Source organism: Nerophis lumbriciformis, linkage group LG06 (assembly GCF_033978685.3).
Source record: "Nerophis lumbriciformis linkage group LG06, RoL_Nlum_v2.1, whole genome shotgun sequence".
NCBI classification, from domain to species: domain Eukaryota; kingdom Metazoa; phylum Chordata; class Actinopteri; order Syngnathiformes; family Syngnathidae; genus Nerophis; species Nerophis lumbriciformis.
Genome location: NC_084553.2, coordinates 2,048,451 through 2,060,950, shown reverse-complemented (window position 1 = coordinate 2,060,950; position 12,500 = coordinate 2,048,451). Strand labels below are relative to the sequence as shown.

General features: G+C 36.4%; 1 protein-coding gene across 1 annotated transcript in view; it reads left to right on the top strand.

Annotated features, from left to right (window-relative positions):
• The window catches only part of LOC133608228 (protein MTSS 2-like), a 69,105-nt gene that overhangs the window by 35,560 nt on the left and 21,045 nt on the right, over positions 1-12,500 (top strand). Inside the window, exon 4 of the mRNA XM_061963429.2 lies at positions 7,810-7,894. Within this exon, the coding sequence (XP_061819413.1) occupies positions 7,810-7,894 (85 nt within the window). The remainder of the gene's footprint in view (positions 1-7,809; positions 7,895-12,500) is intronic.

The window sequence follows — 12,500 nt, the reverse complement described above, 5'->3', positions numbered from 1 at the left end:
AATCTTCTTGGAGTAATGACTAATAAGGAAGCAACACCACACTAAAGTTGTAACAACAACATTATTTCAAAGTAGAATATAATACTCTGGGAGTAATGACAAATAAGGAAGCAACACCACACTAAAGTTGTAACAACAATATTCTTTCAAAGTAGAAGATAATCTTCTTGGAGTAATGACTAATAAGGAAGCAACACCACACTAAAGTTGTAACAACAACATTATTTCAAAGTAGAATATAATACTCTGGGAGTAATGACAAATAAGGAAGCAACACCACACTAAAGTTGTAACAACAATATTTCCTCCTCAAAGTAGAAGATAATCCTCTGGGAGTAATGACAAATAAGGAAGCAACACCACACTAAAGTTGTAACAACAATATTCTTTCAAAGTAGAAGATAATCTTCTGGGAGTAATGACAAATAAGGAAGCAACACCACACTAAAGTTGTAACAACAATATTCTTTCAAAGTAGAAGATAATCTTCTTGGAGTAATGACAAATAAGGAAGCAACACCACACTAAAGTTGTAACAACAATATTCTTTCAAAGTAGAAGATAATCTTCTTGGAGTAATGACTAATAAGGAAGCAACACCACACTAAAGTTGTAACAACAATATTCTTTCAAAGTAGAAGATAATCTTCTTGGAGTAATGACTAATAAGGAAGCAACACCACACTAAAGTTGTAACAACAACATTATTTCAAAGTAGAATATAATACTCTGGGAGTAATGACAAATAAGGAAGCAACACCACACTAAAGTTGTAACAACAATATTTCCTCCTCAAAGTAGAAGATAATCCTCTGGGAGTAATGACAAATAAGGAAGCAACACCACACTAAAGTTGTAACAACAATATTCTTTCAAAGTAGAAGATAATCTTCTGGGAGTAATGACAAATAAGGAAGCAACACCACACTAAAGTTGTAACAACAATATTCTTTCAAAGTAGAAGATAATCTTCTTGGAGTAATGACTAAAAAGGAAGCAACACCACACTAAAGTTGTAACAACAATATTCTTTCAAAGTAGAAGATAATCTTCTTGGAGTAATGACAAATAAGGAAGCAACACCACACTAAAGTTGTAACAACAATATTCTTTCAAAGTAGAAGATAATCTTCTTGGAGTAATGACTAATAAGGAAGCAACACCACACTAAAGTTGTAACAACAACATTATTTCAAAGTAGAATATAATACTCTGGGAGTAATGACAAATAAGGAAGCAACACCACACTAAAGTTGTAACAACAATATTCTTTCAAAGTAGAAGATAATCTTCTTGGAGTAATGACTAATAAGGAAGCAACACCACACTAAAGTTGTAACAACAATATTCTTTCAAAGTAGAAGATAATCTTCTTGGAGTAATGACTAATAAGGAAGCAACACCACACTAAAGTTGTAACAACAACATTATTTCAAAGTAGAATATAATACTCTGGGAGTAATGACAAATAAGGAAGCAACACCACACTAAAGTTGTAACAACAATATTTCCTCCTCAAAGTAGAAGATAATCCTCTGGGAGTAATGACAAATAAGGAAGCAACACCACACTAAAGTTGTAACAACAATATTCTTTCAAAGTAGAAGATAATCTTCTGGGAGTAATGACAAATAAGGAAGCAACACCACACTAAAGTTGTAACAACAATATTCTTTCAAAGTAGAAGATAATCTTCTTGGAGTAATGACTAATAAGGAAGCAACACCACACTAAAGTTGTAACAACAACATTATTTCAAAGTAGAATATAATACTCTGGGAGTAATGACAAATAAGGAAGCAACACCACACTAAAGTTGTAACAACAATATTTCCTCCTCAAAGTAGAAGATAATCTTCTGGGAGTAATGACAAATAAGGAAGCAACACCACACTAAAGTTGTAACAACAATATTCTTTCAAAGTAGAAGATAATCTTCTTGGAGTAATGACTAATAAGGAAGCAACACCACACTAAAGTTGTAACAACAATATTCTTTCAAAGTAGAAGATAATCTTCTTGGAGTAATGACAAATAAGGAAGCAACACCACACTAAAGTTGTAACAACAATATTCTTTCAAAGTAGAAGATAATCTTCTTGGAGTAATGACTAATAAGGAAGCAACACCACACTAAAGTTGTAACAACAATATTCTTTCAAAGAATAAGTAATGACTAATAAGGAAGCACGCTAATAAAAGTTATTGTCAGTTTGAAGTGAACACCACTTAACTGGGGTGAGTTTTTCCTTGCCCTTATGTGGGCTCTGTACCGAGGATGTTGTTGTGGCTTGTGCAGCCCTTTGAGACACTTGTGATTTAGGGCTCTAAAAGTAAACATTGATTGATTGATTGATTGATAACTACCATCTGTAGCTGTCGATAAAAGACTTCCCTCCTGTGAGACGTTACGTGATGTTGCTGGTGCACAATCTCATTAAAATGTTGATAAAAATGCATTTTTCCCCACATAACATATAGTAGAGTCATACCAGTATCAATAAGGAATATTGATGTTGCTATCAGTATCAGTAAGGAATATCGATATTGGTATCAGTACAAATAAGGACTAACGATATTGGTATCAGTATTTCTAAGGAATATCGATAATGGTATCAAGATCAATAAGGAATGTCGATATTGGTATCATTATCTCTGAGGAATATCGATATTGGTATAAGCATCTCTAAGGAATATCGATATTGGTATAAGTATCTCTGAGGAATATCGATATTGGTGTCAGCATCTCTAAGGAATATCGATATTGGTATCAGCATCTCTAAGGAATATCGATATTGGTATCAGTACCAATAAGGACTAACTATATTGGTATCAGTATTTCTAAGGAATATCGATAATGGTATCAAGATCAATAAGGAATGTCGATATTGGTATCATTATCTCTGAGGAATATCAATATTGGTATAAGCATCTCTAAGGAATATCGATGTTGGTATAAGTATCTCTGAGGAATATCGATATTGGTGTCAGCATCTCTAAGGAATATCGATATTGGTATCAGCATCTCTAAGGAATATCGATATTGGTATCAGTACCAATAAGGACTAACGATATTGGTATCAGTATTTCTAAGGAATATTGATAATTGTATCAAGATCAATAAGGAATGTCGATATTGGTATCATTATCTCTGAGGAATATCGATATTGGTATCAGCATCTCTAAGGAATATCGATATTGGTATAAGTATCTCTGAGGAATATCGATATTGGTGTCAGCATCTCTAAGGAATATCGATATTGGTATCAGCATCTCTAAGGAATATTGATATTGGTATCAGTACCAATAAGGACTAACGATATTGGTATCAGTATTTCTAAGGAATATTGATAATGGTATCAAGATCAATAAGGAATGTCGATATTGGTATCATTATCTCTGAGGAATATCGATATTGGTATAAGTATCTCTAAAGAATATCGATATTGGTATAAGTATCTCTGAGGAATATCGATATTGGTGTCAGCATCTCTAAGGAATATCGATATTGGTATCAGCATCTCTAAGGAATATCGATATTGGTATCAGTACCAATAAGGACTAACGATATTGGTATCAGTATTTCTAAGGAATATCGATAATGGTATCAAGATCAATAAGGAATGTCGATATTGGTATCATTATCTCTGAGGAATATCGATATTGGTATAAGTATCTCTAAAGAATATCGATATTGGTATAAGTATCTCTGAGGAATATCGATATTGGTGTCAGCATCTCTAAGGAATATCGATATTGGTATCAGCATCTCTAAGGAATATCGATATTGGTATCAGTACCAATAAAGACTAACGATGTTGGTATCAGTATTTCTAAGGAATATCGATAATGGTATCAAGATCAATAAGGAATGTCGATATTGGTATCATTATCTCTGAGGAATATCGATATTGGTATAAGCATCTCTAAGGAATATCGATATTGGTATAAGTATCTCTGAGGAATATCGATATTGGTGTCAGCATCTCTAAGGAATATCGATATTGGTATCAGCATCTCTAAGGAATATCGATATTGGTATCAGTACCAATAAGGACTAACGATATTGGTATCAGTATTTCTAAGGAATATCGATAATGGTATCAAGATCAATAAGGAATGTCGATATTGGTATCATTATCTCTGAGGAGTATCGATATTGGTATAAGCATCTCTAAGGAATATCGATAATGGTATAAGTATCTCTGAGGAATATCGATATTGGTGTCAGCATCTCTAAGGAATATCGATATTGGTATCATCATCTCTAAGGTAATATCGATATTGGTATCAGTACCAATAAGGACTAACGATATTGGTATCAGTATTTCTAAGGAATATCGATAATGGTATCAAGATCAATAAGGAATGTCGATATTGGTATCATTATCTCTGAGGAATATCGATATTGGTATAAGTATCTCTAAAGAATATCGATATTGGTATAAGTATCTCTGAGGAATATCGATATTGGTGTCAGCATCTCTAAGGAATATCGATATTGGTATCAGCATCTCTAAGGAATATCGATATTGGTATCAGTACCAATAAAGACTAACGATGTTGGTATCAGTATTTCTAAGGAATATCGATAATGGTATCAAGATCAATAAGGAATGTCGATATTGGTATCATTATCTCTGAGGAATATCGATATTGGTATAAGCATCTCTAAGGAATATCGATATTGGTATAAGTATCTCTGAGGAATATCGATATTGGTGTCAGCATCTCTAAGGAATATCGATATTGGTATCAGCATCTCTAAGGAATATCGATATTGGTATCAGTACCAATAAGGACTAACGATATTGGTATCAGTATTTCTAAGGAATATCGATAATGGTATCAAGATCAATAAGGAATGTCGATATTGGTATCATTATCTCTGAGGAGCATCGATATTGGTATAAGCATCTCTAAGGAATATCGATATTGGTATAAGTATCTCTGAGGAATATCGATATTGGTGTCAGCATCTCTAAGGAATATCGATATTGGTATCAGCATCTCTAAGGAATATCGATATTGGTATCAGTACAAATAAGGACTAACGATATTGGTATCAGTATTTCTAAGGAATATCGATAATGGTATCAAGATCAATAAGGAATGTCGATATTGGTATCATTATCTCTGAGGAATATCGATATTGGTATAAGCATCTCTAAGGAATATCGATAATGGTATCAAGATCAATAAGGAATGTCGATATTGGTATCATTATCTCTGAGGAATATCGATATTGGTATAAGCATCTCTAAGGAATATCGATATTGGTATAAGTATCTCTGAGGAATATCGATATTGGTGTCAGCATCTCTAAGGAATATCGATATTGGTATCAGCATCTCTAAGGAATATCGATATTGGTATAAGTATCTCTGAGGAATATCGATATTGGTGTCAGTATCTCTAAGGAATATCGATATTGGCATCAGTATAAATAAGTAATATCGATATTGGTATGCGTATCAACAAGGAATATTACTATTGGTATCAGTATCGCTACGGAATATCGACATTGGTGTCAGTATCAATAAGGAATATCGATATTGGTATCCATATTAATAGGTAATATTTATATTGGTATCAATAAGGAATATCGGTATCAGTATCAATAAGGAATAATGACGTTGGTATCAGTATCGGTACAATCCCTCCTACTGACTTGTGATTGGTCAGACCTGCTGAGCTCCAGCACACTTTCAATATGATTTGCATATTCATGAGGGGGCGTGGCCTGGGCGTACCTGCACACACAATGTCAAGCATGATATATTTATTATATATTTAACTAAGTGTATTTATACATTTAACATGTATTTACTGTATATATTTAACATGTACTTATACATTTAACATGTACTTGTACATTCAACATGTATTTATATATTTAACATGTACTTATACATTTAACATGTACTTATATATTTAACAAGTACTTATACATTTGACATGTATTTATACATATAACATGTATTTATATATTTAACATGTATTTATATATTTACCATGTATTTATACATTTAACATGTATTTATACATATAACATGTATTTATATATTTACCATGTATTTATATATTTACCATGTACTTATACATTTAACATGTATTGATATATTTAACATGTACTTATATATTTAACATGTACTTATACATTTAACATGTATTGATAAATTTAACATGTACTTATATATTTAACATGTATTTATACATTTAACATGTATTTATACATATAACATGTATTGATATATTTAACATGTATTTATATATTTAACATGTATTTATATATTTACCATGTATTTATACATTTAACATGTATTTATATATTTAACATGTATTGATATATTTAACATGTACTTATACATTTAACATGTATTTATACATATAACATGTATTTATATATTTAACATATATTTATATATTTAACATGTATTTATACATTTAACATGTATTTATATATTTAACATGTACTTATACATTTAACATGTATTTATACATAACATGTATTTATATATTTAACATGTATTTATATATTTACCATGTATTTATACATTTAACATGTATTTATATATTTACCATGTACTTATATATTTAACATGTATTTATATATTTAACATGTATTGATATATTTAACATGTACTTATACATTTAACATGTATTTATACATATAACATGTATTTATACATATAACATGTATTTATACATTTAACATGTATTGATATATTTAACATGTACTTATACATTTAACATGTATTTATACATATAACATGTATTTATATATTTAACATGTATTTATATATTTACCATGTATTTATACATTTAGCATGTACTTATATATTTAACATGTACTTATACATTTAACATGTACTTATATATTTAACATGTATTTATACATTTAATAAGTATTTATATATTTAACAAGTATTTATAAAGTTCTTTGACAATGAGAAAGTGCATTTACTGCCACCTAGTGTCTACTTTGAAGTAAAACATCAACACAGATGCTTTTGCAGTTCTTGTTGAACTTTTTGAGATCCAGATTCAATCAATCCATAAAAATCAACAACATTGATCACATAAAATCACAACTTGATTTCATGTTATTGAAAAAACATCATTGATTGTACAAATAATGATCATTCAAATCACAACTTTCATTCAACAGCAGACAATTTGCATAATTCAACACCTTCAACTAATACAACAGCCCAATGAGCAAATGACCCTGTACTAAGTACTAAGTACTAAGTACTAAGTACTAAGTACTAAGTACTAAGTACTAAGTATTAATTACTAAGTACTAAGTACTAAGAAATAAGTACTAAGTAGCAACTAATCATCACATTCTATTCAATAAAGCAGAATTTGCACTTTAGTCAATTTACTTTGTTTAATCAATCAACTTTAGTCCAAGCAAAATCAAACCTTCCTTCCTTCCTTCCTTCCTTCCTTCCTTCCTTCCTTCCTTCCTTCCTTCCTTCCTTCCTTCCTTCCTTCCTTCCTTCATTCCTTCCTTCCTTCCTTCCTTCCTTCATTCCTTCCTTCCTTCCTTCCTTCCTTCCTTCCTTCCTTCCTTCCTTCCTTCCTTCCTTCCTTCCTTCCTTCCTTCCTTCCTTCCTTCCTTCCTTCCAAACAAAGCACACTTCATGTTACAAGTCAAAGACAACATTTTCAACATCATGTTGGTCTTGCAAGTGTAAAAAGAAGTTAGCCAGTGAAAGACAAAAGGGTAGGTCAACTCACCTGAGCGTGTGTGTGTGTGTGTGTGTGTGTGTGTGTGTGTGTGTGTGTGTGTGTGTGCAGGTGCCACCAGGGACATCGGCTCAGCGCTGACCAGGATGTGCATGAGGCATCGCAGCATCGAGGCTAAACTCAGACAGTTCACCAAGTAAGCTAGCTCGCTACTTCCTGTCCGCGATGTTAGCGTCTTACCACAATACATATGTATATTAGCATGCTAAAGTTAGCATGTATACATACATGTACCTATGTAATATATACAAATGTATATTAGCATGCTAAATTTAGCATGTATACTTAAAGGTACATATGTAATATATATATATATATATATGTTTATTAGCATGCTAAAGTTAGCATGTATGCATAAATGTACATGTGTAAAATATATACATATGTATATTAGCATGCTAAAGATAGCATGTATACATACATGTACATATGTAATATATATATATATATATATATATATATATATATATATATATATATATATATAAAGTCTCAAGATGGCGGCGCCTTGCTAGGCTGCGGCTCCAGAGGCTCATGGTAGTAATGGAACATTTTGGCAAATATACTGGTAAATTCTGTGAGTTTCATGGCTGACTTCCAGCGTGGACACTCCAGACAATTCTGGATGTGGATAGATCGGGCCATTTTGGACTGAAAGATGCGTGTACGTTGGAGCTCCTCGCTAGCATTGGAATTCTACGCCGGCTACATCCAGCGGCCTTTGAAGCAGCGGAGTCAAGTACCAGCGGGGACCGTCGACGGAAGACACGTAAGCGGTGTGATCGGAAGTAGAAGCGTGGATGCCGAGCGGGGCTAACAACAAAGCTAAAGGCTAATCCCCACAGAATGCCGCTTCCTTCCATCCTGCTTTCAAACGTCCGCTCCCTGGAGAACAAACTGGACTACCTGAAGCTGGATTTAAATGCAAGACGCGAGATGAGAGACTGCTGCGACATATTTCTCACAGAAACGTGGCTGAAACCATCCATTCCGGGTGAGGAAGTTAGCATCGAGGGGCTAACTATGTTTCAGTCGGACAGGAGCAGAACTCTCACTGGTAAATCCCGAGGCGGTGGTGTTTGCATATACATCAACAACAACTGGTGCAATAATGGGAAGGTAGTCTCATGTCACTGCTCTCCCGATGTAGAAATATTAACCATAAAATTCAGTGCTATGATCTTCACAGCAGTGTACATTCCTTCCAGTGCTAACACCAAAGAAGCTTTGAATGCTTTGTACTGTTCCATCAATGAACTGCAAACTACACATCCAGAGGGAGTTTTCATCGTGGCAGGGGATTTTAATCAAGCTAACATGAAAACAGTTTTCCCTCATTTCCATCAATATGTGAATTTTGCAACCAGGGGTGGAAGCAAGCTGGACATGGTCAACAGCAATATTAAACATGCACACACCTCGGCTCCTCAGACCTTCTATCTGTGATGCTAATTCCTGCATACAAGCCCCTGCTGATCAGGAAGCAAGCTACAGTGAAGCAGGTGAGGACCTGGCCAGAGGGAGCAATGGAAGCATTACAAGACTGCTTCCAAACCACAGACTGGGACATGTTCAAGGCAGCCGCCACCAATAATCATAACACAAGTGTGGAGGAGTATGCAGAGTCTGTCAGAAGTGCATGGAGGATGTCAGTGTGATGAAGAACATCCCCACACAGGCCGAGGAGAAACCCTGGATGAACAGTGAGGTATGTGCAATGCTGAAGGCTCGGAACAAGGCTGACAAGTCTGGCGACATGGTGGCATTAAATCTGCCAGAGCTAACCTGAACCGTGCCATTAAGGTTGCAAACTTATTTGATATCACTTTATCATGCTATACATATCGACTCTTATTATAATTATGATTCTAGGCTCTTATTTGTTCCATTATTTTAATACATATTTAGTTTATTCCATTTTGCATGAAATGATTCTTATTGATTTCTTCATCTATTTTTAAACATTTCTCTCACTCCTCACCTCGATCGTCTTTTTGGAATCTTTCCCCTGCCAGTGTCCAATATTTTATATTTCACTTATTTTTATTTGACCCTATTTTTATCTGAACCTCTTTTATATTCCAACCTTGAGGTTTTTACACAATTTGTACCTGGAAAGATAAACATTTAAACAAACTTGCAGCGATCTACCACTAATTGTTGTGTTTAGACTAAAGAGGAGGTGACGGCAAACTGACACCAGGGGGCAGTATGTACAATTTATTATATATATATATATATATATATATATTCAATATATATAATAATAACAAACAATACTAATTTAATAAACTAAGGTCGGGGGTGGGGCGGGGGCGTGGTTAAGATATATATATATATAAGAAATACTTGACTTTCAGTGAATTCTAGCTATATATATATATATATATATATATATATATATATATATATATATATATATATATATAAATAAAATAAATACTTGAATTTCAGTGTTCATTTACAAACTACAACTCACAAACACTTTAGAGTTAGGCTCCACCATCAGAATGTGTACTTACACTTATAAAGATCACATGGATATTATTCAGTGAGTTGATTCACCAAAACTAACCTGTTATACAGGAGGAAAAAGCACACAGGACGTTTCAATTGTTCAGAGACTGGTCGCGCTCATCAGAATGACAAACCACTTCCGGTCTGCAGGTGATAGCATTCAATTGGGAAGAAACACCCTACTGCCCCCTACTGACCAATGTGAATACTGATAAATGTGTAATGACAGCTCCAAAAACGAATTCAAACCACAAAATAAAATAAATAAATCAACACAAAAATGTGACACATTATGGGTGGGTCACATATGCATGTACAGTAGATGGCAGTATTGTCCTGTTTAAAAGTGTCACAACATTGCTGTTTACGGCAGACCAACTGCTTTACGGTAGACACTGTTGTTGTGTGTTGTCAACACGTCACTCAGGTCCGCCTGAATTTCGGGAGTTTTTCGGGAGAAAATTTGTCCCGGGAGGTTTTCGGGAGAGGCGCTGAATTTCGGGAGTCTCCCGGAAAATCCGGGAGGGTTGGCAAGTATGGCTTACATGTAATACATCCATTTTTCTCCATAAAAACACATCAATCCAAAATAAATCAGTCTTATAAAATACAACAAGGTTAACAACAATCCAATACAGTATGAATTTACCAACAAAAAAACTGAATCACTCCACATCCAATACACTTTTCAACATTCACCAATACACACACACAGGCCCCGGGGGTGGATGAGATCCGCCCGGAGTTCCTTAAGGCTCTGGATGCTGTAGGGCTGTCTTGGTTGACAAGACTCTGCAGCATCGCGTGGACATCGGGGGCGGTACCACTGGATTGGCAGACCGGGGTGGTGGTTCCTCTCTTTAAAAAGGGGAACCAGAGGGTGTGTTCTAACTATCGTGGGATCACACTCCTCAGCCTTCCCGGTAAGGTCTATTCAGGTGTACTGGAGAGGAGGCTACGCCGGATAGTCGAACCTCGGATTCAGGAGGAACAGTGTGGTTTTCGTCCTGGTCGTGGAACTGTGGACCAGCTCTATACTCTCGGCAGGGTCCTTGAGGGTGCATGGGAGTTTGCCCAACCAGTCTACATGTGTTTTGTGGACTTGGAGAAGGCATTCGACCGTGTCCCTCGGGAAGTCCTGTGGGGAGTGCTCAGAGAGTATGGGGTATCGGACTGTCTGATTGTGGCAGTCCGCTCCCTGTATGATCAGTGCCATAGCTTGGTCCGCATTGCCGGCAGTAAGTCGGACACGTTTCCAGTGAGGGTTGGACTCCGCCAAGGCTGCCCTTTGTCACCCATTCTGTTCATAACCTTTATGGACAGAATTTCTAGGCGCAGTCAAGGCGTTGAGGGGATCTGGTTTGGTGGCTGCAGGATTAGGTCTCTGCTTTTTGCAGATGATGTGGTCCTGATGGCATCATCTGGCCAGGATCTTCAGCTCTCACTGGATCGGTTCGCAGCTGAGTGTGAAGCGACTGGGATGAGAATCAGCACCTCCAAGTCCGAGTCCATGGTTCTCGCCCGGAAAAGGGTGGAGTGCCATCTCCGGGTTGGGGAGGAGATCTTGCCCCAAGTGGAGGAGTTCAAGTACCTGGGAGTCTTGTTCACGAGTGAGGGAAGAGTGAATCGTGAGATCGACAGGCGGATCGGTGCGGCGTCTTCAGTAATGCGGACACTGTATCGGTCCGTTGTGGTGAAGAAGGAGCTGAGCCGGAAGGCAAAGCTCTCGATTTACCGGTCGATCTACGTTCCCATCCTCACCTATAGTCATGAACTTTGGGTTATGACCGAAAGGACAAGATCACGGGTACAAGCGGCCCAAATGAGTTTCCTCCGCCGGGTGGCGGGGCTCTCCCTTAGAGATAGGGTGAGAAGCTCTGCCATCCGGGAGGAGCTCAAAGTAAAGCCGCTGCTCCTCCACATCGAGAGGAGCCAGATGAGGTGGTTCGGGCATCTGGTCAGGATGCCACCCGAACGCCTCCCTAGGGAGGTGTTTAGGGCACGTCCGACTGGTAGGAGGCCACGGGGAAGACCCGGGACACGTTGGGAAGACTATGTCTCCCGGCTGGCCTGGGAACGCCTCGGGATCCCCCGGGAGGAGCTGGACGAAGTGGCTGGGGAGAGGGAAGTCTGGGCTTCCCTGCTTAGGCTGCTGCCCCCGCGACCCGACCTCGGATAAGCGGAAGAAGATGGATGGATGGATGGATGGATGGATGTTCAAACAA